At 41.5% G+C, this 26,973-nt stretch overlaps 1 protein-coding gene across 4 annotated transcripts in view; it reads right to left on the reverse strand.

The window, feature by feature from the left end:
* Positions 1-6,372: 6,372 nt before the first annotated feature.
* LOC102920965 (killer cell lectin-like receptor subfamily B member 1B allele C) overlaps positions 6,373-26,973 on the reverse strand; it is a 43,122-nt gene continuing 22,521 nt past the window's right edge. The window contains exons 3-9 of one of the 4 annotated variants that reach the window (XM_076566017.1): positions 26,656-26,760; positions 25,633-25,770; positions 18,792-18,890; positions 17,931-18,008; positions 16,434-16,588; positions 16,072-16,187; positions 6,373-8,574 (exon numbers count right to left, since the gene is read on the reverse strand). In XM_076566017.1, coding sequence (XP_076422132.1) covers positions 8,430-8,574; positions 16,072-16,187; positions 16,434-16,588; positions 17,931-18,008; positions 18,792-18,890; positions 25,633-25,717 — 678 coding nt within the window. In that variant the 5' untranslated portion in view covers positions 25,718-25,770; positions 26,656-26,760 and the 3' untranslated portion in view covers positions 6,373-8,429. Of the gene's footprint in view, positions 8,575-16,071; positions 16,188-16,433; positions 16,589-17,930; positions 18,009-18,791; positions 18,891-25,632; positions 25,771-26,655; positions 26,857-26,973 lie in introns of those variants that run through there. The other 3 variants (XM_076566018.1, XM_076566016.1, XM_076566019.1) reach the window with 3 other exon arrangements.

A 26,973-nucleotide genomic window follows, 5' to 3' on the forward strand; every position in this document is an offset into this window, starting at 1 on the left:
TGGACTCTAATCTCTCTCACAGACAGACAGACAGACAGACAGACAGACACACACACACACACACACACAGCTCTTTAGAGGTTTTTTTTTTTTTTTTTTTTTTAATGCACATATACATATTATGTTCCAGAGCCAGTGAGACGGCTCAATGACCAGAGTACCTGCTGCCAAGCCAGAGGACCCTGAGTTTGATCCCTGGGACCCATGTAGTAGACTTTTCCTAGTTGTCTCCTGAGCTCCATATGTGTGCCATGGCATGTGCATAGGTACACACATGTACACACACACACACACACACACACACACACACACACACACAAATAAATGTAATTTTTAAAGAATATGTTCTTTGCTAACAGCATGATTTGATCTCTTTTCTAATATAGATATCTTTGTTGTTTTTTTTTTTTTTTTTTTTTTTGGTTGTTGTTTTTTAAATCTCTTTTGTGTGCCTATGGCCTCCAGTCCTATGTTGAACATCAGTGTGTTTATTGGCCAGCAGGGGTTGGCACACTTGTTCTGAGTTTTACCCCACTGAATAAGATATTAGCCTCTGGATTTTTATAAATTCTGTTCACCGTGTTAGCGGAGGGGCTTCTTCCCCCAGCTTGTTAACTGCCTCACCATCAAGTGGCCTGTGGTCTTGTCAAATGCTGTTTCTGTGTTCCCTGGGATGATCATGAGACTTTTGTCTTCTCTCTGTCAACACTGTGCATGTGCTAAAATGTCCTTGTGTTCCACATTGGTTGAAATCAGCTCTCTTGTCTATCAGAGGATTTAGTAAGCTGAATGAAAGAAGTATAGAAGGCTGACAAGAGGTCACACATGAAGGGCATGACCTGGGGATGAATGAGAAGAGGCCAGAAGCTCCCTCAGACAATATGAACACAACGTCATGATGCAGTATTCCATTCTGCAGTCCAACGAAAAGGCAGTTTCCAATCTGATATGCCTTCCAGTTGTGGCAAGTGTGTGGATCCTGACTGTTTCCAGCTGCTTGTCACAGTTTTAAGTCAGGAAAAAAGCTTTGGAGTCACCCAGACTTCACTACCCTCTTTACACAGCAGTCAGGGGAAAGTGGAGGTTTGGGATAACTGCAAGGAGCCTTTGGTTGATTTATTTTTTTAATTACATTTATTTATGTGTACTCGTGTGTAAGAGTAATTTCATTTTATTTTATGATGATGTAATTGAAATTATTAAGCAGGCTATGAAAATTGAATCCGGAAACATGACCTTCTCTCTGAACTCAAGTCAATCTGTGTGACTGACTTCAATGTTCACAGCTCCAGAGGAAAAGGGAAAGACATCCTTCATACAAATAAGAGATACATTTGGGGTTTTGACCATTGCTTGCTTACTTCTCTGAGAATAGTACTAAATAACTTGGAAATTTTATTCTTTATTTTAAAAAATATAGAAAACAAGCAGAACTCAAGAACCAGAAAATGGCAAGGCTGGGTCTTCTATGGCCAGAAGGGAGCTAGTTGCACAGGACTGGGGAGAAGAACTCCCTGAGAGGTTCGTTAGCAGGCCACTCCATGTGCTGAGGGCAGGGGTGACCAGATAGGACCGGTCTTACCATTAAACAGGTAGAAACGACGTTTCCACAAAATTATCCAAGCAATCCCTTCATAACATGAACATAGAAATTTTCTCAAAGAGATTCCATGAAAAAAAAAAAAAAAAGCCGCTGTCACCCTGCGAAGGAAGCGAGCTTTCTAGGTACCGCATACAGCAGCACAGCAAGGTGGTAAAACCCCAAGTTGTTGATCTTGGGGTTCGTGCTTTCCAATTAAAAGGTCACATCATCGACAAGATGGACATCATCATTTTCTGATAAATGGATGCCCATTCATTTGGGAGACTCTAAGAGGGCTCTGAGCTGCCCTCAGAGAGCAGCAGAGAGACTCCCGGGGGGGGGAGGGGGGGCTGGAGAGACAGCCTGGCCGTGCAGACCACCTGATGCTTTGTAGAGGACCTGGGTTTGAGAGGACCTGAGCTCGGTTCCCAGCACCACACCAGGTGATCTACAGCCCTCTGTGACTCCAGCTCCAGGGAACCCAATGCCGCTGGCCTCTGAGAGCACCCACACAGGCAATTAACAAATAATAAAAATAAATACTCTTCAGAAAGAAAACTGCCATGCAACCGATGGAATAAAGTTCACTTTCCAGTGCCACGCATCTCTGTTTCTTTCTGCTTGTTCATCTCCGATCTGGCCTCCGACTGTACTTCAACAAGCCACACAGACTCTGAACGACTTCTCCGAGTGCTCCCATCTGTCTTCTTCCCCTACTGTTGACACCCGCCCTCCCCCCCGCCCCCTGCCGCGACAGTCTTCTGTTACTCAAGGAATTCTTTCACACATTTCATCATCTCACAGCGACTCTGACCAGTAGACCTGTCCTTCCCTGTCTCTTCATGCTATTTGGTAGCTGTTCCGTGAAACCCGCATTTTCTCAGGGACGACCTCACCCACAGGGGGAGAAAACTGCTGTCATGGGTTGAAAATGTTTCTTTTCTCCATGTGTAAGCCTCGCTCTATACAGAGCATGGTAAATGTCTCTGTGACATTAAGATTTGGATATGACAATTACAACCAAATGCCTTTTAAAAGGCAAGAAGGCACTCTAGGGAATAATACAAAAACAATTGAGAAATACTGCTTTAATAGTTCGGAAAATGGATTTTTTTCTTTCTTTAATTTTTACTTATTTTTATGACTTTGGGGACATGGGAATAGGTCTCAGGGTTACATGTATGTGAGGAGGGAAAGCCTGATCACTCAATTTATACCCTCCACCCGGAAAGTAGATTTCCTTTTCTTTCATGGGATTTTTTTTTTTTTTTTACTTTTATGTATTTTCCTATTTATTGTCATCCTGACCAACAGAGAATGTGAGTTGTATAATCTTTGCCAGTTTTGTACAGTGATACAGCCCAGGCCCAAATAAATAAAGAAACACATAATCACAATCCTCTTCAGTAAATAAATCTATCTTAAATTTAATGTACCATAAATAAAAACGTAAAATGTTTTTTAGTATGTGAAATTTACAGAAACAAATCATAAAGGGGCATTTTGGCCTAACACTCTATACTTGCTAAAATTAGTATATAATGAACTATGATACAAATGAAAGCACAGGATTGTGAGCTGTTTGTATTCTACATCTCAGGGAATACATAATTTATTTCTCAAAAAAGAATTCTTTAGTATTTCATCATTATTTTATAATTTATATAAAACATTCTAAGAACTTTATCTTTCACAGAAGGAAGATCACTTTTCTATATAACTGGTGAACTAGAAGAATTTCAAAAACAATAATTATAGAGTATTTATAATAAATAATATTGGAGCTGGAGAGATGGCTCAGCGGTTAAGAACACTGGTGGCTTTTCCAGAGAACCTGGGTTTGATTCCCAGGACCCACATGATAGCTCACAATCATCTCTTACTCCAGTTCCAGGGGATCTGACCTCTTCTGCTCTTTCCAGACACCAGGCATGCAAATGGTACAAAGACACACATGCACACCAAACACTCATACACATAAAATAATAATAATAATAATAATAATAATAATAATAATAATAATAATAATTTAGAAAAAATACAGGCAGTGTTGTGTATCTAAACACAGGAGTTATAGCCAAATCTTTGTCAGAGAGACTATCACTATGCTTAATGTTCTTATTAACAATGAGAGATTGAATTTCAAAGATATTCAATTGTTTATTTGATCGAATTGATTATTTTGAGATCAGGTGGACAAATAAGCACTCCCAGTACAGTTATTATCTTATTGTGTGCATTCACTACACACATACACACACTCAAACACACTCACACACACACACTCTCACACACACAGTATGCATATGGCATCTCTGTTTAGAAAAGACTTGTGGAGCTTGGTGGTATACGCCTCCAATCCCAGCACTTGGGCAGGCAGAGGCAGGTGGGTCTGGATGAGTTCCAGGCCAGCCTGGTAAATAGAGTTCCAGGACAGCCAGGGCTATCACATAGAGTATTCTGTCTGGAGTGGGGGTGGGGGGAGGATTTAAAGACGTCTAATAAACACTATCTAACTTTCACAGATGTTGCTTCATCTGCAAAGCCAGCATAAAGAATTAAATATAAGAAATGGCAAGTGGTATTGGAAACCATGTGGTTACTGTTTCCCACTTCAGCCCTGGGAAACAAGATTTCACTGAGGATGTATTTGTGGGAAGCAGCGGGTATTATAACTGCTTGAGTGGTTAAGAGGTCAAGAAGTGAGCTTGTTTAGACCAAGACATTCTGTAAATTTGTTTTTATGTAAATAAAAATATGGTGCTGACATATCATTAAAGCAACCAGATAGCTGAACTTGGGGCTGAAGGAGCAAGCAAAAAAAAGCTGTTCTGATTATCTGTTGTATTAAAAAGTACTGTCTATTGCTGAAAAAATCCTTCCAAAATGTTCTAGATTGAAACATCACTCGCTTTGTGACCATCTATTACAGCGCACTGGCTGCCAAGGCTCCACCAGGTGGTAAATGTGAAATTTCTCCCCAATACGCTTCATTTTCAAAGTTGCAGCTGTGCGTTGTGGACACAAGGTGGCGACAGACTCCCCCATCAATTGATGAGCTAACACTCCGGCAGTTAGACAAGTCTACTGCTGGATCTAGGAAGAGAAATGCGCAAAGATGCCTTAGAAGACAGGGAGCCCTGAGAGGATTCACAAAACAGTCGTCAACACACAAGTTGGAGTGCAGAGGCCAGGCGTGGTGGCGCCACCCTTAATCCCAGCAATCCGGAGGAAGAGGCAGGAGGATCTGAATAGCTACTGACTAAATTCCCTTATCTCTTCCTTTTCCTCCCTCCATCCTTGAAAACTGAAAGTAAAGCCATGTCACAGTTTTTCTTTTATTAGGACATAGGCACAGAGTGGGATTATTTGATGGTGAAGTGATGTACCTCTAATTTTTAAGAACTCCCTTGCTGTTTTGCATAATGGCCATGACAGCTTTCATTCCCACCAAGCTAGGCACTTTATCTCTTCTCCATATCCTCATGAACATTTATTTCTTGTTTTGTTTTATAATTGGCAGGAGGCAGGGTTGGAATACCATACTTTGTATAGAGTTGCAGTTAGTTTATGTGGATAAACACTGACTCAGATCTGATATTTTACACGCCTTGCTGGTGGAATTTCACCTTCATAGCTGGAGTTCCAAAGATGATCTCAATAGGATCCTATCCAGTAGTAAAGCAGAAAATCCAACTCTTTGGGGTCATGGGAAAACTTTGCACCCAATGTGGCCTTTAGGGTTACTTGATTTCATAGGTAACATCTGTGTATGGGATGAATCATGGACCATCAGAAAGGACTCAGCTCATCTTGAACAGTGTCAGAAAGTTGTTACCAATACCATACCAGGAGGTGAGCATGCACATGATAGTTTATGGGACTATTTCCTTCAGATTTGTGCTCTGACGGTGTTATTGTGTTACTGAAATGACTAAGGCAACACCATCCTGTCCCAACATGACTTTGTGCCTGCCTGGTCACTTCTCAGTCTTCCACCTTCAACAGCCACATTCACTTTGGTGATACGTCTGGGACTGTCCATGACCTTGACCATGGTTCAGATGTATTGTGTGGTCTCTGGAAGATACCACCAAGCCTTGTAAAGAACGAAGATGTTACTAGGCAAGTCTAAATCCCGCACTAATGTACCTCCCCAGCACTGCAGTAATTATGAGTTTGTCCTTTAAAACACTGTACCCCTGAACTCAGGCACCAAGAAACACTGCCGAGGTGTGAGCCCATTCGTGTCTGGCCATTAATAAAGTACTCAGAACATTTAGTTGGCTTAATCAGTGTGCTTGTTAGTAACTATCTCAAGTGGATCATTTCATTGCCAGATATCTTAGTCAGGTTTTGGTTGCCATGATTAGCACCATGACCAAAAGCAACTTGGGAAGGGAAGGATTTGTTTCAGTAAATCTTCAGGAAAGTCAGGTGACGAACTCAGGGCAGGAAGCTGGAGGCAGGAACTGAAGCAGAAGCCATGGGCGAAGGCTGCTAACTGGCTTGTTCCTCCTGGCTTGCTCATTTTGCTTTCTTATATTATGCAGGACCACTTTCTCAGGGGTGGCCCCACCTACAGCGGGGGCCCTGTCCTATCAATCATTAATTGGGAAAACTCCAGACAGGCTAGCTTACACTCCAGTTTTATGGAGACGTTTTCTTAACTGAGTTTCACTCCTCCCAGACGAGCCTGGCTGGTGTCAGGTTGGCAAAATGTTGGCTGACACCCCAGGTAGAGATTTCTCCTCTCATTTTGTCTTTTCACAGAAAGAATTCAGCTAAGACACAGTTTGAGCTCAAGTTTATTTAGCAAAGCCAAGAAACTCAAAGCAATAACAAACCCCAGAAAGACGTTGGAGCAGGCAGGACTGAAGTGGGGTGGCCCACCTGGCTGCGCGTGGTGGAATTTTTAAAATTTCTTATGGTCTCCTCTCTCTTATGTCAACGTCGAGTTCCTCCCTTTGGGAGCTAGTTTCATTTATATCTTACTCTGCTGAAACTGTTCCAGGGCCAAAATGCCTCCACTGTTTGTCCTTCCCTGCTCATTAGCATACTCACTGGTGACCTGTACCATCACTGGGAAAGTCCCCTGGTGCCTTAATTTCTTACATGGCAGGAAGAGCCCAACTGCAGCTTCAAGGGTGTCTATCCACTAAGGAGCATTGTAACCTCAGGAGACACAGGTCACGCTGTAGTGCCCTCGTTTGACTCCCTAGTCAGGATGAACCTAACTAGCAAAGGGTGGGTGTGCATGACCCCGCCTCCCACCTACTCATATCTGCTTAGCTGCCTGCTCTTAACAGTTAACAAACATCACTGTTGTTAATGGTTGATTTATAGTGCTGCTTTTCTCTGAAAGGTTTTCCTAGGTAATTTGTTTCCTAAGAATTTTCGCAAAATGAATTATTCTTTGAGTGTTTGTGTATTGAAAATTAGCATTATCAAGTATTAAAACACTTTATTCCCACAAAATAGGAATTGAGAATTTATTTGAATTATGATAATATGTACTTCAATTTAAATGATTCAATTTGAAATTGAGTGATTAGAATATGAAGATGTCTATTTTTAAAGAAATTGTATACCTCCTTGTAAAGTAGATTCAATATTCTTCATTTTTCATGGAAAATTTGGCAAATTTTTAGAAAAGGGGACATTGAAATCTTTTTTAAAACTTAATTTCCCCACACATGGGAAGAAGACATGTTGAGCAAATTAGGGCGGAAAGGACTAGCGGAGTGGCGGGAAGAGTTAAGCCTTGCCTTAGTTTACTTTCCTGTCACTTAAACAGAAAACTTAAAAAAAATGCTCATCTTTGCTAGTTCTGGATCTGTGAAGCCCAGCACCAAGATGCCAGCGTTGGTCCAGGGTCTTCTGGTGCATCATGTCTTGGTGGAGACGTCACGTGACCAGCGCTCAGTTTACCTAGGATTTTGCAGGTGCTGTCCAAACCACTGTCAGTTCTTTCCCCAAATCTCTTAACCATGGGCTTCTGGTGTCAGGCAAGAGCAAAGGCTTCAATCAGTGTTCTACAGCCCAGCAGTGTGACGAAGGCTAGTGGGATGGGGGTGGGGATCAGGACTCTGCAAACAGTTTTCTGCACGCACAGAGACCAGAGAAGGCCACGCAGACTCCAGAATGGAATCCACTGCTTCTCAGCTGTCTGGGCTTCTTCCCACAGAACACCTCTTTTTAAATGGCACATCAGCATCTCTGTCCCCTTTATAGAATGAAGAAACTGGGCACGGGCATCTGTAGGAGTCGCTGTGGTTTTAGAGTCCATGCTTTGTGCCGCCAAATGTGCAGTGGGAGGGGGTCAGCTGTAAGATGAATTGCTAAACTGTTTTATTAATTTAAAAAAAGGAGCCGGATATTGATCAGAGAAGTAGGACAAGTCACAGCCAACCTCACCTTACCAACTCCTCAGCCTCCAGAGAGCTACTTCCTGTATACTGACACCTATATCCTTTTTGTGCCCTGCCATCTCACTTCCTCTCTGCCCAGCTACATCAATTCCTATCTCTACAGACCTCCAGACCTCTATGGTTAACTAGTGCTAGGAATAAAGGTGTGTACCACCATGCCTGGCTCTGTTCCCAGTGTGACCTTGAATTCACAGAGATCCGGATGAATCTCTGCCTCCCAAATGCTAGGATTAAAGGAGTGTGCTACCACTGCCTGACTTCTATGTTTAATATAGTGGCTGGCTTTTTCCTCAGATCTCAATGCATGCTTTATTTATTAGAGCACAAATAAAATATTACTACAGTCAGCAGTCTAGATAGAGTGCAGAGATCCGGTATGGATGGTGAAGTAATGGAGATGAGATTCCGGTCAGGAGTCATTCATTACACGTGGTTTTGGAGACACATTTTGGTTCCTTTTGGCAGATCCACTTGCTGTCTGAAGCACAGCTCTCAGAAGTCACTTTGTCCTTTGAGACGGAGGCACAGCTGTTTTTTTTAGCTTCACCAGTGATTTGTAATCTGAGAGCAAGAGAATAGCCACTGTTAGTTTAGGATTTTCTCATAATTATCTTGGGTTGGCCATCCTTTCCTCTGTATTTCTAAGGACTGTAGAATACATAGTTATTAATCATAGAAAACACAGAGAAACAACATGCATCAACATTAAAGATAAAAGTTCATCTGAACAAATCTCCAGTATAATTTTCAATTTTACTTTCAACTGGAGAATTCTTTCAGCAAATAATTATTATTATTATTAATAATAATAATATAAAAAAAGGAGAAGGTTTGGAAACCTCATTCTGCTGCTAACATCTCATGCAAGGAAGAAAGCTGCCTCACTCTCCAGAGCTTCAGTGTCCTAAACACATAGGATATAACCAGCCAGTGCCTGGGGAAGGGGCTCATAGATACATGAAAGTGTGACATCAGTTAAACACAGCGGGTGCTTAGAGACTGTACAGACTGAGCTCTCGGGATCTCAGAGGAAGGAGGCTAAGGCTGTGTCGGTCATGGTCCCTTTATTGCCTGTGTTTGATTTAATACTCATGCCCAGCTCCCATGGCTCACTGCAGGTGTGAACGAGACTAGAATTCAAACATAGCACAGGTGAAATTAGAGTTAACTGTAAGGAAGAGATGAGTTCAAAACGCACTGATTTATTGTAAACAGAAGGGTGGATGACTGTGGGTGGGACTTCCGCACAGATGCTCTTTCTCCTTCTGTCATTTCTTCATGGAGGCCCTGGGGCCTGAGAGATCATCGCTCTCACCCAACTGCCTGCATGCTAGTCACACCGTAGACTACCTCTACTGTAAACGTTCCTTCCTCTTATTTCTTCCATGCTTCAGGATTTTTCTTCAGTTTTAAAGATAATTTCCTTAGGGCTGATGTATTTAAAACACCTTTAAGGCTTCCCAGGCCTTCTCCTACCAGGCCTTGGGAGATTACTAACATTATTTTATTAATTCCCCAAATAATCGTGCAGGGAAAGTGATTACTCTTTCCTTATCTGAAAACCAGGGGCAGAGAGTTAAATCAAAAGCAGGGCTTCACTGACACTCTGTACTGTAGCTCAGCAGCCCCCAGGCTTACCTGATCACTGCTATGTAATCAAAGCATCATTTCACACTCAGAATGAAATGACAGATGGACTGAGCTTAATCCATACACTTCAGCTGTTTTACAATTTTATTATCACTGTGAATCACAATAAAATAAACAAATAAAATAAGATATTTTATTTGTACTGAAATGTGATTTTATTTGTATGGTAATAAATAAAGTTGTTTGGGGGTCAGAGCTAATAGCAAGCCATAGCAGAAATTGGGCGGTGGTGGTGCACGCCTTTAATCCCAGCTCTTGGGAGGCAGAGCTAGGCGGATCTCTGAGTGTTCTAGGATACAGCCAGCATGGAGACACACGCCTTTAATCTCAATACCAACCATAGAAAACCTGGAGGTCTGTACAGACAGGCAGTGATGAGGCAGTCATGTGGTTGGGTTTACAACCAATGAGAAGGCAGAACAGAAAGTCTATATAAAGACAAACACACAGGAAGTAGGTCTCTTGCTGAAGAGGATAGCTGCAGCAGTGAAGGGTAAGGCTCTTAGCTCTGACCTCTTGGGCTTTCATCTCTGCATTGGCTCTGTGTTTCTTATTTAATAAGACAGTTACTTCTACACCCCCCCACACACACACTGAAAAGTGCTATGCAGGCTTCTGAGTGGGAAGAGTGATCAATATCCACCTTAGCTGTGGATCTCACAAACTACAATAACAAACCGCTTAAACCACTGGTGCAATAGTAACAAGACTATTATGGAAGTAACCAACCTCTTTCTGACTGGATTTGAGGCCCACTCTACAGGTGGATTCCATCTACAGGCTGGAATTCATGCCTGTACTGCAAGTCTGGTCAATCCCATATGGGAACATACTACTGCTGTACTGCTAAATGAGCTTGTTTCAAAATGCCTTCAAATACAAAACTTTATACTATAGATTATTGCAGCTCTCAGTCTTCAGCACAGAAACTTCTTTTTGAAGTGAGAAATGATTAATGTAGAGTCTCACAACTAGGCAAAATGCTAAGAATAAGTGATTGTTAAGCCGGGCGTTGGTGGCGCACGCCTTTAATCCCAGCACTCAGGAGGCAGAGGCAGGCGGATTTCTGTGAGTTCGAGGCCAGCCTGGGCTACCAAGTGAGTTCCAGGAAAGGCGCAAAGCTACACAGAGAAACCCTGTCTCGAAAAAACCAAAAAAAAAAAAAAAAAAAAAAAAAAAAAAAAAAAAAAAAAAAAAAGAATAAGTGATTGTTGAATGCTCAGCCCTATGTGGGGGCAGTTGTATCATCACCCTTTACTCCTGGGTCAGGAAACATCATGGAAAAGGAGGCAGAAAGAACGTAAGAGCCAGAGGATTGGGAGGACTGATGAAAGTGTCTTCTGGACTTGACATGGTTGGTGCACTCAAGGACTCATAGCCCCTGTGATTAGCTGCACAAGATTGGGACTGGACAGCCAACATTCCTTCACAGGTGGAAAGGAGATCTTAAGATCTCAGACTTCCCTGAGGATATGGGCAGTTAATAGTTGCTGGGTGAGGAGATGTTTTCTTCAGTGAGATAGCCATTATTCATTTGCCTATCCTCCAGTGAATAACCCCTAATTCATGTTCATGCAAGCAATCACAATTAAACTCAATGGGTCATACACACTGCTGTGTAGCAATTTCCTCTGAATTGAAACATTCCATTCTGGTAGGAAACTTATTAAGATTCAGAAAGATGTAAAGGGAAGCTTCTTAAAACTCAGGAAATAAACAGCTCGCAAGTTGTTACCTGAAGCTGACCAAATGCAGGAGGCCTTTTACTCCCAAAGGTTTTATGAACAGTAAGGACTGGTCGGAAGAGCTAGCTCAGTCGATAGAATATGAGACTCTTGATCTTAGGGTCATGTGTTTGAGCCCCATGTTGGGCGCCTTTTGTAGCTGGAGTTTTCTCCAGTCCTGCCTGGCCCACAGTCAGGACAAATCTCTCACCCGCCAGTCCCTCAGCTGCTTAGACCCAACAGAGTAAACACACAGAGACTTATATTGCTTACAAACTGTATGGCCATGGCAGGCTCCTTATTATCTAGTTCTATCTTAAATTAACCCATTCTATTAGTCTATAAGTTGCTATGTGGCTCATGGCTTACCAGTAACTTACATCTCACTTGTCATGGTGGTGGCTGGCAGCGTCTCTCTGACTCAGCCTTCCACTTGCCAGAATTCTCTCTCCTTGTCCTGCCTATACTTCCTGCCTGGCTACTGGCCAATCAGTGTTTTATTTATTAACGAATCAGAGCAACACATTTAATATACAGAACATCCCACAGCAGAGACTCTCCAACTGGTTAAGCTGCCTACACATTGTGCAGAGAGCTGCAAGGCTCCAGCTTTTATGAGTTGTCACTAGGGCTGGGGTGGGTTTTCAGTGATCAGCTGCCTTTGTGTTATCCATGCTTCTGTAAATACTCTCTCATTCATACTCTTATAAATTAATCCCAATTAACTCACTGGTTTACCAAGTTGGACTCGGGTAGTATTGTTATTTTGGCCTGTCATTGGTTCCCTATCTGGGGTCAGTAGACATTTGTCCACATCTCCACAGGAATAGTGTCACATCACTCTCTCCCCCACTTCTCTCTTACACACACACACACACACACACACACACACACACACACACACACACGCACGCGCACGCACACGCACTCTCACACACACAATAGGAGAGGAGCTTGAGTTTGTTGGGAATAAGAAGAGTTTTAGTAGAAGAGAGAGAGGGAAATGGTACATGAAAATGACCCAAATTCACTAAATATTTGGATGAAATTTGTAAGGAGTAACACACAAATCAAACCTTGCTGTGCATGAGAAGTATAAGTTAACATCAAATGGTTTTATTTCTTCATAGGTACTATGTTGAAAATAATCTTCAGTGTCAGAGTTAGTTTTATGTTAATACAACTTGAGTCATCTGAAAGGAGGAAACCTCAATAAGAAAATGGCTTCATAACAAAGGGCTATAGGCAAGCCTGTGGGACATTTCTTAATTAGTGATTGATGGAGGATGGCCCAGCTCACTGTGTTATGGACACCTCTGGGCTGGTAGTCCTGGGTTCTATAAGAAAGAAGGCTGAGCAGGTTGATCGCAGTCCTCGGGGGAGGACTTGTCCTGGAGGAGGTGGGAATGGGGGGTAGGCTGAGGGTAAGGGGAGGGGGTGGGAGGGGGGAGAATAGGGGAACCCATGGCTGATATGTAGAACTGAATGGTATTGTAAAATAAAATATATATATATATATATATATATATATATATATAAAAGTAATAAAAGGAAACATGGATGAAGAATAAAAAAGAAAGAAAGAAAGAAAGAAAGAAAGAAAGAAAGAAAGAAAGAAAGAAAGAAAGAAAGAAAGAAAGAAAGAAACAAGGCTGAGAAAGCCATGAGGAGCAAGCCAGTAAGCAACATCTTTTTATAGCTTCTGTATCAGGTCCTATTTCCAGGTTGCTGCCCTGTTTTGAGGGCCTGTCCTTACTCCTTCAGTGATGAATAGTGGTGTGGAAGCATAGGCTAAATAAAGCCTTCCCTCACCAACCTGCTTTTGGTCATAGCAATAGTAACTCTAAGTAAGACGCTCAGAAAGCATGAGGAAAAATCAGAATAGATTTTATGAAACAGAATATATATTTTTTTATTTTTATAATATATTCTAGAACAGAACACTGTTTTTAAATAATCCTCACTTAAAAGTCTCATTTGTTGAAAAAAATTCAAAATGTAGTCCTGTATATTGTCAACATTTGCTACCTAGGTAAACTTTTTCTGTTTAACAATCTCTATACTTAATACATTGCTGGGGATATTGCTCTCTATGCTATGAATGTGTTGCTTTGATTGGTTGATAAATAAAGTGCTGATTGGCCAGTAGCCATGCAGCAAGTATAGTACAGGCAGGACGAGAAGAGAAGAGAATTCTGGGAAGAGTCAGGAATTGCTAGCCAGACACAGAGGAAGCAAGATGTGAAGGCAGAACTGAGAAAAGGTACCAAGCCATATGGCTAAACATAAATAAGAATTATGGGTTAATTTAAGCGTAAGAGCTAGTCAATAATAAGCCTGAGCTAATGACTGAGCAATTTTAATTAATATAAGCTTCTGAGTGATTATTTTATAAGTGGCTATGGGGTCTGTGGGACCAGACAGGACACAGGAAAACTTCAGCTACAATACATTATCATTATATTGTGTATAAACATGCATATGTTTCATTATTTTAAAATTCAACTGTTTTTATTATATATGATTAAAAGGAATGTTTTAAGTATTTATTTGTGCAATTTGCATAAATTTACTCAAGAGTCATGTCTTACCTAAGGTTACCATTGCTGTGATGAAACAGTATGACCAAAAGCAGCTTGTGAAGAAAATGGTTTATTTCACTTATAGTTCATCGAGGTAAGTCAAAGCAGGAACTAAGTAAGGTAGGATCCTGGAGGCAGGAACTGATGCAAAGGTCGTGGAGGGGTGCTGCTTACTGACTTGCTTCTCAAGACTTGCTCAGTCTGTCTTCTTATAGAACCCAGGACCACCAGACCAGGGATGGCAGCACCCACAATGAACTGAGCCCTCCCCCATAAACCACTAATTAGGAAAATGCCCTACAGGATTGCCTATAACCTGAGCTTATGGAGGCATTTTCTCAATGGAGGTTCCCTTCTCTCAGATGACTCTAGCTTGTGTCAAGTTGGCATGAAACTCACTAGCACAATTAGTAAAACAAGATCCTCAACATCATTTCTTCTGAAAAACAAAATCATTGAAAGCTCTGTATAGAAGTTTGATTGAATCCTTCCTGCTTTTGCTTATGAAAAACATAAATGCATTGCTGTTGGAACTCAGTCCAGAAATGGACTCATGTAAGGAGAAGTCTGTATGATTGTGGGAACACTCCAAGAAAACAGAACAAGAGTCTTGTGACTCATATTTTTCAAAACATGGAAATGTTCTTGGAATTTGTTTTTGTGCTCCTCCAGACACAACACAAAGCAGTAGGTTTATTTCAGATTATTTATTACTACTTACTATTGGTAATCGATAATATTTAAACTGTCCTTTGTGTGCTTCTCTGGAAAAGCATATTTGTCATGCTCAGCTTGTCTGTTATTATATACAGCTTGAACTCATATGAGCTTTCTTAACCTTCAGAGTGTAGATGGTCTGCTGCTCTGTGCAAAGTTGACTATTGCATAGGACTTTAGTCCACCTCACTTATTGGTTCCATTCTTCCAGGTCCTACTATCTCTAGAGCAGTGACACATTGCTCTTTGTTATACCAGTATTCATGAATTCTGTTCAAATATATAACTTAACTATGAAGCTGATATCAGCTCACTCATTGCATTCATGGTTTTCTAGACAGTCTCACACAATAAGGAAAGGAGACACCAAAGAGCAAATAGCTCATGGCTGCTTTGTGATCTACACACACGGTTATGGCCTAGATACCAAGTACACCCTAGCAGGTCACATACTGAAACCTCAGTGTCTAGCTGGGGATGCTTCTGAGGGGTGAGTGGATCATGAAGGCACTAATTCTGTCAATGGATTAGCTCCGAGATGAATGAAGTGAGCCTCACAGGAAGGGGCGGGCCTTTGAAAGGCCTGTTTGCCCCCTCTGCCCCCTTTCTTCTCTGCTCCTGTCCACTCTGAGGTGAGCAGCTTTGCTTGTCTCTGCTCTTCTACTGTGTTTCTGCATTGCCACCGAAGTCACAGCAATGAAGCAGCAGACTACAGACTGAGAATTCTTAAATTAAATGAAAAAATTTTGATGTCCAGTCCTCTTTCCATTCTTGTTGATCTCAGGTATTTTATTACAGGGACAAAAACTAACTGATACACAGTTTTATCACATCCTCTAAACTGTTACTACGTGGGTAGTTTCTCTCAGATGTCAGAGTTCCACACCGATATTTGCTGCAATATAGATATATATTTTCATACTCTATCTATATTGGTTGGGACCTGACAAATTGATCTGAAGACAGCCTGTATTATATTTTCACCAAAATTTGAAATGTGCTGCTTAAGACATTCCATGTAAAGTGTAAGAAAGTGTAAAAAGATAAAAGAAAGAAAGAGTAATTATGTATGCTGAAAGGTTCTAAGTAGCATTTTTCAAAGGAGTAAGTCTACTCCCGGCCTTAAAACTCCATTGCATACATACATACATACATACATACATACATACATACATACATACACACATACATTCATACATATGTGCATACATATATGCATACACATGACTTTGTGAAAGGCTGGTATCTTTTCATACATGGACAATTTCAACCACCTTTGGAATTGTATTTTCAGACTGTTCTGAACCTCTTTAATCTTTGGTATCAGTGTTAGAGCCCTGAAATGACCTGAAATGAATATTCAGGGTAGCTCCTCCAATACTCACACATCAGAACTCAAAGTAGAGCCGTTTATCCACCTCCAGTTCTCGTCTGGCGATGTGTAATTTAGTCCAATCCAAAATGATTCACCTTTTCCCTTTGCTGAGTTCTTTATGAATCTCTATAATCAAAACAGAGTAGAGGACTTAACCCTGACTCTGTGTGCTGGGGACTCATATTCTCCCAGCCTCCTGAAACCTAGTTCAAGTGTCACCTGTATCCATCCTGAGTCCCCAGCACAGTTAATTCTTGCTCCTTTGAGAAATCTGTGTCCGGTATTTATGATCCTAGGACACTCACCTTGCATAAGCAGTTATTGGCTCACATGACCGATTAGTCTCTCAGACCATGAGCTTCCACAACTTACCAGTTCTTCTTGGTCTTGAATGAGCAGCAAAGTGCCTCCTTTTGTAGCACAGTCAACTAGACCTTCCTTCCAAATGTTGGTATCTTGAGAAAAATGTATGCATTTATCTCGGTGTGTAAGCCAGTCTTTTGAACACTTTAACATAGCTGGACTCTCTGAAGTGAGAAGGAGACATGGAATATTTCTACCCTGTTCTTGCTGTATCACATCCAGTTACACACAGTAGTTGCTTTACTAACACACACTTTTTAGTAACATGTGATAGGGCAAGTTTACTGTCATGACACATTGAAGAAATATAAATACAAAGAATTTATTTTATTTTTGTTTCTATTAACTAACTTTAGACAAAGTTAACTATATGGCGTATTTATTAAAACAATCAAATATTCCTTGTGGTGGTTTGAATAAGAATGGCCGCCATAGGTTCATATATTTGAATGTTTAGTCATCAGGGAGTGGTACTACTTTAAGAGGTGTGGCCTTGTTGGAGGAAGTGTGTCTGGGTGGGGGTGGGGGGCAAGGTGGGGAGGGTGGAGGGCGGGGGTGGGGGTGGGGTGGGCGGGTTGGGGGGAACGACTTTGAGGTTTCAAAAGCCCAAACCAGGCCCAGTGTCCTTCTCAACCTGCCAATCTAGATATAGACCTCTCAGCGACTTCTCTAGCACCATGTCTGCCTGTGCCACCATGATTCCCACTGTGATGACAATGGACTAAACCTCTAAAACTGTAAGCAGGCTCCAGTTAAATGCTTTCTTTTATAAGAGTTGTTGTGGCCATGGTATCTCTGCACAGCGATAGAATACTGACTCTAAAGCATTCCTCTAAAGCATAATACTTTTTTGGTATATGTGTCAGAGAGAGAGAGAGAGAGAGAGAGAGAGAGAGAGAGAGAGAGAGAGAGAGAGAGAGAGAGAGAGAGAGAGAGAGAGGGAGGGAGGGAGGAGGGAGAAAGAGAGAGGTTTATGTGCATGTATGTGCAAGTACATGTACCTATGCACATGCAGAGGCCAGAGAAGGATGTAAGGTCTCCTCCTCTATCCCTCTCCACCTATTCTTTAGAAGCAGGGTCTCTCCTTGAATGTGAAGCTAATGTTTTTTCTGCAAAGCTGAAAGCCAGCAGGTTTCAGTGACTGTCCTGGGGTGTTCATTACTTGGATGCTGGGGTTGTAATAACAGTCTTCACACCTGCACACAAGTATTCTTAACACTGAGCTGTTTCTTAAGCTTCATATTTTACTTCTTAAGTTGCTATTTGTCTGTTAGTAACCAACTGCGTTAGCAGGATGAGGCTGCATGGTCAGATGGCCAAGATGCTCGATTTCAAGGTTGCGTATCTTCATTGAAGTTTCCAGCAGCGTCACTTACCAGTCATATGACGTTTGACAAGTTCTTAACCTTTTTATGCTTCAGTTTTCTCAAACATAAGCCCCACACTGCTGTGAGCCTTGACTAAAGGTAATGTGATAGTGATCAAGTATCAGGATATCAAAATTACCTGTTGTTTTCGTCAGGTTGTTCTCTTGAACATCCAAACCGCTTTTTTCTACTGATGTTTTTTGTAACAATGATATCACTAGTAATAAGAAAACACAGAAAGAAGATGAAATGTACATTTTATGTGCACTAGAATGGATATTGTATCTATCACTTCAGGAAATGAAGTCATCTCAGCAAGCTTGAGTATGGACAGGAGACAATGCATCAGCAACGTGTTAAGAATGGACCAGTCTGGAGACAGAATGAATAGAGGACAAGAAGAGCACAGAACAAATGGATTCATGTGCTGTTCACTCGATATCTAAGGGCATTGCCGAAGCTCTTGCACCGCTCAGACCCTGAACTTCTCCCCTGTGGGAGAAGTTCACACCCACCCACAGTGAAGAAGGTTGTTGGCTGCCTTCGGGAGTTTAGTAGACACCTAATAAACTCATATTTAGGCATTGTGGTTTTCGTTGTTATTGTCATCTTGTCACATTTGTGACCTTTTTTTAGAGTTCTAGGTGCACATGTGTCATCCCCATAGTGATTCTCAAAACAAGTAAGAAGAGAAATGTGACAGGGGATATCATCCCGTAACTGTTCAATCATCATTGATCTTTCCACAGGTTCAAAGTGGCCAGATCATGTGAAGAAGCTGAAATACGGTGGAACTAAACAGAGATTTTTGTTTTGTTTTTCAAGGCAGGGTTTCTCAGTGTAGCCTTGGTTGTTCTAGAACTTGCTCTGTAGACCAGGCTGGCCTTGAACTCACAGAGATCTTCCTGCCTCTGCCTCCCGAGCGCTGGGATTAAAGTCATGTACCACCACTGCCAGGCTAGAGGAAGAATTCTAAGGTAAAAGCTTTTGTCTCACTCACCTAAGACACCGAGTCCAATCACACTCAGGACAAGAAGGACTAGCCCAGCACAGCCGAGTTTCAGAGCCAACCGATGCCAGCGTGGGCACCTACAGGTGTCTGAGAAGTTGAAGAAAACACACTTTTAACCTAGTTGAGTGCATTTGGAATGAAGGTCAGAGGTGATTTGATTAACATGGACAGTTGGGTTCAAGTTGAGGGTGGGGTGCAGAAAAGAGCCTTTCTCAGACACCTGACTGTAGAATTCCACAAGATGAGTTCTGAGTTGGGTCAAACAGTGTTTTTCTCTGATAAAATAGGATGACTTGTACATGATTCATGTGAAAGGGGGTGGTAGGAGGGTAAAACTTGATTGATGGGGAAGATGTTGTGAAAATTGCTGAGTGCTGTACAAAATAAAGTATGTGTTCTGTTATGGAAATGAGCCAGCATTTCCTCCAAGAAGGAGGATCTGTGGGTGATATACTGTGCACCCTAATAAAGTTCTCCTGGGGATCAGAGAACAGAACAGCCACTAGATCAGACATAGAGGCCAGATAGTGTTGGCACACATGCCTTTAACCCTATTACTCAGGAGGCAGAGATCCATCTGGAGCTCTGTGAGTTCAAGGCCACACTGGAAACAGAGCCAGGCAATGGTGGCACACACCTTTAATCCCAGGATTTGAGATCTCATATCTTTTCTTGGAAAGGCACACCTTTAATCCCAGGAAATGATAGCAGGAAGTAGAAGGGTATATAAGGAGTAAGGACCAGGAACTAGAGGCTTTTAAACAGTTCATCTGAGATCCCTTCCAGGTAAGGACTCAGAGGCTTCCAGTCTGAGGAAACAGGATCAGCTGAGGAGTTGGCAAGGCGAGGTTGTCTGTGGCTTGTTCCGTTTCTCTGATCTTTCAGAATTTATCCCAATATCTGGCTCCGTTTTTTTTTTTTTATTAATAAGACCATTTAGCAATTCGTATTACAGAGGATTATCATTTACAGAAGGTATACACACACACACACACACACACACACACACACACACACACACACATGCACACAAGCTCAGTTTTGTGCTAAGTACCATCTTTGGTGTTGGTGATGTATAGCAATTTTGTTATTTAACATGGGGCCCGCTTCATGGTTGTCTAGAATGATCTTCTCCATCTCAGAGCAAAGTTTAGGCATTCATGTTGTTTTGTTTATTTGTTTTGGGCAGAGTTTCAGTATGTAGTCCTGGCTGGCCTGGAACTCTAAGCAGACCTCAGTGGCCTCAGCCACTCTGTTGTTTCCAGTATTTTGACTACATTAGTCTCCTTTTATCTGCACAGGCTGAGTTCTCAAATTCTTAATGGAGAGCTGAACTGTGGTTAGAAGCAATCTCTATGGACATTGTATCACACACGCAAACACCAAGGTTTCCATCTTAACTGAGCGCATGCTTACTGTGGCTGTAACTTTCACAGCTTGGTATGTAGTAGCAAAATCTGTTCGTTTTTTTTTCCTTTCCTTAAATAGTGTGTTTTCACCTTTTCATGTAGAGGAAGCATGCATGTTTTTTTTTTTTTTTCACACAGCAGGGTTGCCAGCATTCACAGAGGCCACAGTTTGAGGCCACTATTCAGTAAAATGAGAGTTATTTGAGCACAAACCGTGGTGATTGGCAGGTTGTATTAGTCAGGGTTCTCTAGAGTCACAGAAATCTCTCTCTCTCTCTCTCTCTCTCTCTCTCTCTCCAATATATGGGAATTTATTGGAATGACTTACAGGCTGCAGTTCAACAATGGCTAGTTATGAATGGAAAGTGCAAGAATCTAGTATCTCCTCAGTCCCATGAGGCTGGATGTCTCAGCTGGTCTGCTGGGATCTCAAAGAAGGAATGGATGGGCTGATGAAAGTGAGGGTAAGCAGGTGAAGAACACCCCTTCCTTCCTCCATTGTCCTTACAGAGGCTTCCAACAGAAGGTGTGGCCCAGATTAAAGGTGGGCCTTCCAGCCTCAAGGTCTGGATTAAAGGCATGTTAGGTTGTCTTCCTGCCCCAAGATCCGAATCACAAATGTGCCCTCTATTTCTGGATTATAGATCATTCCAAATAGAGTCAAGTTGACAACCAAGAACAGCCATCACACAGGTGGTGAGGAGTGACTCATGTCTTGACCAAGATGGTGTGAGATTTAATTGTGCTGCTCAGAACAATGTCCAGCTTAACACACAGATTAATTTATTCCTGGGATTTTCTATTCAAAATTTTTATTAATGTTTGTTGACTACAAGTTATGAAAGTGCACAAACTGAAATGGCAGCTAAAGTGGGTACTGTGGTATAACACATATTTACATCTACAACACTACACTGGTGAAACACCACACCCTGTATCTTTGCTTTTCTTGGTGACCATATCACCATATTTACAATAAATATCTCATGTATATCAGAAGTTGAGATACATCAAGTTATGAAATGTGTTCATAAAGTATCATGATTTGGTCAATTTATTTTTATTTTAAACAACTTTACAAGCATGGGTGTAATATGGAACACAGTAACAACTGTGGGGGTATTGTGTTCCCCAAAATATTGTGTACCTTAATAAACTTACCTGGGGTCAGAGAACAGACAAGCCACTAGTTAGTCAGTGATAGTACACGCCTTTAATCCTAGCATTCCAGAGACAGAAATCCCTCTGAATCTCTGTGAGTTCAAGGCCACATTGGAAATAGCCAAGCATGGTGACACACGCCTTTAATCCCAGAAAGCCAGCCTTTAATCCCAGGGAGTGGTGGTAGAAAAAAGAAAGATATATAAGGCGTGAGGACCAGAAACTAGAGGCATTTGGCTGGTTAAGATTGTGGCTGGTTAAGCTTTCAGGCTTTGGAGCAACACAGTTCAGCTGAGAGCTATTGGGATGAGGACACAGAAGCTTCCAGTCTGAGGAAACAGGACCAGCTGAGGAACTGGCAAGGTGAGATAGCTGTGGCTTGTCCTGTCTCTCTGATCTACCAGCATGGACCCCAATAACTCGCCTCGGGTTTGATTTTATTAATAAGAACTTTTTAAGATTCCTGCTACAAACAACAGTTTTTTTTTAATTTATGAAAATACTATGGGGAAAACATTAGCTAGCTCCTATCACTCTAATTGAATTATAATACCCTATTGCTCCTATTTGGTGTCTAGCATTTACATTTATAATGACATTATAAATTCTAAGAAAGCTTTCCTGGTTGTCTTTTTGCTGTACTTTGTTCTCTTTTTGAGATAGGGTCCCTGTTGTCCAGGTTGGCCTCTAACTCTCGATGTGGTTGAGAATGGCCTTGAACTCCTGATCTTCCTGCCTCCACCTCCCAGGTTCTGGTTGGTATCATAGGTATGAGTCACATACCTTGCTAAAGTCTCCTTATTTCTACAGAGTAACTTTTGATTTATGATTTATATATACTTTCTGTTGGTTTATATTTTGCTAAATATTTCTTAATATAAATGAATACATGTTTAGAGTTACATGTTAAATTTTTAAAATCAGATGTGCTATTATTATATTGTCTTTTATTTTCATTGTATTTTCCAGAATTGTCTGTATATCTAGTTCTACTTTTTACATGATCCCTGGCAACTGAATTGTTTAACCCAGACTGAAGACAAGACCAACTGTCTCTGGTCTCTAGACCAGCATATCATGACAGCCACTTACATGAGTTAGTTCCTTTTAAAATGTTCCTCTGGAGAAAGAATAAAAGGAAGGGATAGAGGGGGAGAAAAGAACAAAAATCTCCCAGAAGAGACAAAAGACACTCAGTCTAACTTATACTTGGTGTAGTCTCTGTAGACCCAATTAACTACAGACATACAAAAAGCTGCATTTGTGTGGAATGCACACATCCTTTCTCCATCTTTATTCTCTAAACAAATACTCGACAGCAGCTATTCCTATGGCTTTGAAATTACCCTAGGTGCTGTACATAATCTACAGATTATCTCAAGCACACAAGCAATATGCAAGCTGGTTACTTATAAGGACTACATTTTATGTAGGAGACCAGCATATATTCGAGGTCTGGAAGCAACCCTCTGTGGACAGTGAGCAGTGTTGTATAGAGAGAGGTGATACAAGGCTGTCATGGAAGGAGGCAGTCAACGTGTTAGGTTTGAGGATGTGGCCAGTGGTTCACCACTGCTGCTGTGTAGGTCATGAGTGCCCTGGACAGGAGGCAGCGACAGACACCAGAGGAGACTCCAAAGCCCCAAGGCCCATAATATTTCATAATCCACGAATTTTCTTATCTGTAAAATGTGGACAATATCTACTTCATAATGCTCTAGAGAGGGCAGTAGGCAACAATTATTCTAAATTCCAAGGCATAGCATCTGGCCTGTGGTAACTGCCAATAAATATCACCTTCCTTCCTTCCTTCCTTCCTTCCTTCCTTCCTTCCTTCCTTCCTTCCTTCCTTCCTTCCTTCCTCCCTCCCTCCCTCCCTCCCTCCCTCCCTCCCTCCCTCCTTCTCTCTCTCTCTCTCTTTCCTAAAAAGTGAGCTTTTTTGTTTGTTTGTTTTTGTTTCATTTTAATTATAAGTAAAAAGTCATTTAGGTGAATTAAAAAAAATCTTCATTGATTCATGACAAAATTTAGGGAACTTCTGTCCTCAGAGCTTCCTGGGCCCTGTGTACTATCTCTTCTACTATTGTAGTTACATATGAAGAGGCTGTGTGGGCACTGCTTTTGTGGAAGTACTTCCTTCAGGCATTCTCTGGTATCCACACAACGCTAAGTCATCTTCACTGTTCCAGACATTTCAACATCTGAACCTGTGGAATGTCTCCCAAACCTCTTTCTGTCTGACACCATCCTCCTGACTTGATCTCTACAGCACACCGGACATGCATGTTCCCCTACAACATCACAGGCATGTTCTCCCTTTGCCTTCGCTGGTCTAGCTTCCTAGAAGACTCATCTCTCAGCTCCTCAGTCTTGATCCCCAGAGACTTCCAGGATTTGACTCCAGCATCATCTCTCAGAAAGGCCTGCCTTGATCACTCTGCTTGGCCTGATGCCATCTCTAAAGGCAAAAATCTTAATTTCCACTGAAATGTTTTCTTGTTGGCATCCATCATTGCACAGTCATTGATGCAAGTGTTTCTATCACTGATTTAAAACTTCACAGTAATATAAAACCTGCAGAAAGGTATTTATTTCTGAATGAATGAATACACTCTGGAGGCATTTTTACATGTTTTATCCACCGTACCATCAAAACAGACCTTTGGCCATTTGACCACGAACAAAATAGGTCACTGGCCATGTCCCCCTTTCCGGTTCCTTTGTTGGCAGATCTAATCATGGTGCTTTGAATTCACATGGTTTGAGTCCTCTAGTTAACAGGTCCCAGTGGTTTCACTGTTATTGTGCTTCTGCGTCAGCATTTTCTAGTGGAACACTATGTTCTGCTTTTATTCTACTATTATTTGTTTTTTTCCTTCAGGTTTATTTCTAGATGTTTAAAATAATGATTTTTTGCAGTTTTTTTTTTTTTTTTTACTTTCCAGATACTTTTTTCTAATGTTTTGGGGGATCGTAGACAGTAGAGTTTGAGGACAGTGTCATTATTTTTCTCTATATTCATTTTCTTATACCCTTTTCAACAAGGCCCTTCCTCCACTTTTCCTAGGTGTGATAGGAAAACAAAGACTTGCTTTTTCCCAACAAAAAACAGCTGGTGCCATTAATTCCCCCTACAGTTATCAAACCAGTTTTTCCTTCCAGTTTCTGTTCACCCTTATGTAAACATTATCATGAAATTTATTTGGTGACTCTAAGACTTTCTCCTTGACGCAATCTTTTCACAATATAATAGTTTCTAAAAGAAGCCCAAAAGTTCAAAGTCTACACGTCATAACACATAGAGGATATATCACATTGGAAAACAACTGCTTTAAGACGGGTGTCAGTGGCTTCGGTTAGACAGCAGAATTGAATAATGTAGCATGATCATTTTCTATACATTTTCTATACCCTGTCTGAGCTTCTGGTCTCTTACTTCTCAGCCATCCACAAATCATGTGCTTCATCTTACCAGCTTTCCACATTTCCTTTGCTCGTATTACTAAACCCCCTGGTAGATAAGAGTGCTACTTTCAGCCAGTGTTGAAAGGTTAATTCCTGACTGGCTTTGGTACCTTGTGTGGTTCACCCATTTAAAGCTGTTATACTTTGCAAGACAGAAAGAACCAGCTTTAAAAATAAATAAATAAATAAATATATTTATTTTCATTTAATATATTTAACATATATTTAATTTAATATGAATTTATTCAAATATATATATATATATATATATATATATATATATATATATATATATATATATAAATCACCAGCTTTTAATTTAATTCAAGTCTTTGATTTCAGCTGTGACTTTTCCCCAAAGACCACCCTCCTTTTTTGGGAGATGAAGACATGAAGTCTCCACTCTGCACTGTGAAGGGACAGCTGGGGTTGCTGCTGAAGTGCAGCTGGGTCACAGTGTCCACATTCTGTAGATAAATTTGGAATTGGCAATTGATTGTATCAAGTATCTCTAAAAACAGGCTTCTGCTCATGCAAGTAAAATATCCTTTCTTCAGGATATTTAACAAAGGCTGAATAGGGGAATTGATGTTCAGGTTTCCTGCTGTCTACCTGAATAAAAATGGAATGTGCGACCTTTCCAGAACTGTGGTTTTCTGCAGGCGGGGTGCCTACACTAACACTAACATAGACCTGATTCTCACCTTCAAAGCAGTGACTTAAACCCACAGGTTATAGAGGGAACTCTTAACTCTGGAAGATAATTCAGATGACAGAGAAGTAAAGCTCCTTACCTGGAGGAAGAGACAGAGGTGAGGCACGCTTAGGCTCTCGGGTCTTGGTTAGGTTTAGGTCAGCGTAGACTACTGATGCATCCATTGTAGATGGAGGGACCTGATACTGAACTTGTGGACAGGGACAAACTCCAAGGTCTGTGAGGAAATGAGCAAAAAAGGAAGTCCGCTGCGAACACTGCCGTGTGTCCACACCCACCCACACTTGTCTCTGAGGGTTTCTCCATAGCTACTGACTTTGGTGTCTGTCCGGCTCACATGGCTTACATTTTATTTTATTTTAAAGAAAGAATGTGCAACACACAGAACTTAGAGTTTGGTTTTTCAGACAACTTTCTGGAAAGGTCTTTCTGGTTCTTGTTCCTCTAACCATCTGCTATGGGTTTTCTTCTCGGAGCTCCAATGAAATATTCATCTCGAATTCAAATTTACCTTCCCCCTGAACTCCCAGGGGTTAAGATGTGCTATGCTAAGGGGTTACTTTCATGCTATGCTAAGGAATTGAGGATTAGTATATCAGAGTCCACGGTGCTATTTGGCACCGGTTGAAGCTCTAAAACCCTCCTGAGATATCCACGCTGTGAAAGGAGCTGTGAAGTGTGGAAATGCAGACACGAATGTGGGGAAAACTCATGACGGACACAGCAGGGAGAGCACTGACGGGGGCAGCACATGGCACTCAGCGTTGTCCTGAGTGAAAAGACTCCATCCGTCCGAGCTACAGAGAGCAGAGGACTCCGGTCTATGGCACATGCTAACTCCTCTAACGATTTCCAGACCCAGAGCCTTAGAGCAGGGACTACACATGCCACCACGTCAGACGTTCTCATATCACAAGTGAAAAAGAAGAAGACAAGCGAGGATTTCCTTAAAGCCACTTTCTGTGGTCAGAGTGGAATTGTACCAGGTGCTCACAATTAGGTAACAGTGGCAGCAGTCTGCTGGGTGTGAGTTCCTGGAGACAGGGGGTGTGTTCTCACAGCACGGGGCACACCCTCACTCCCCAAGACCACTGGTGCTTACAGAGGGAGGGTCTCACAGCACACTTGGTGACTCAGTGGATCTCCACCAGCTGTCACTGTTGGATGGCAGTCGTCACTCAACACCAGCCTCATGCTTCATCGAAACCTAAAGTTTCAATAAGGGTACAAGATTTTCCAGAGTTGTCCATCTTCAGTGATTCTATATGTTTCTTTTACTCAGATTACTATATCCTCTGGTAGACAGTGCTGATTTCAACCAGTGTTGAACCTTTAGTACAGATAAATTTCATATACATCAGGTCCTCAGGCTTTAGTTTATATAAGAATCATCTAAAAGTTTATTATAATTCATTTTGCT

Source organism: Peromyscus maniculatus, chromosome 3, assembly GCF_049852395.1.
Source record: "Peromyscus maniculatus bairdii isolate BWxNUB_F1_BW_parent chromosome 3, HU_Pman_BW_mat_3.1, whole genome shotgun sequence".
NCBI lineage: Eukaryota > Metazoa > Chordata > Mammalia > Rodentia > Cricetidae > Peromyscus > Peromyscus maniculatus.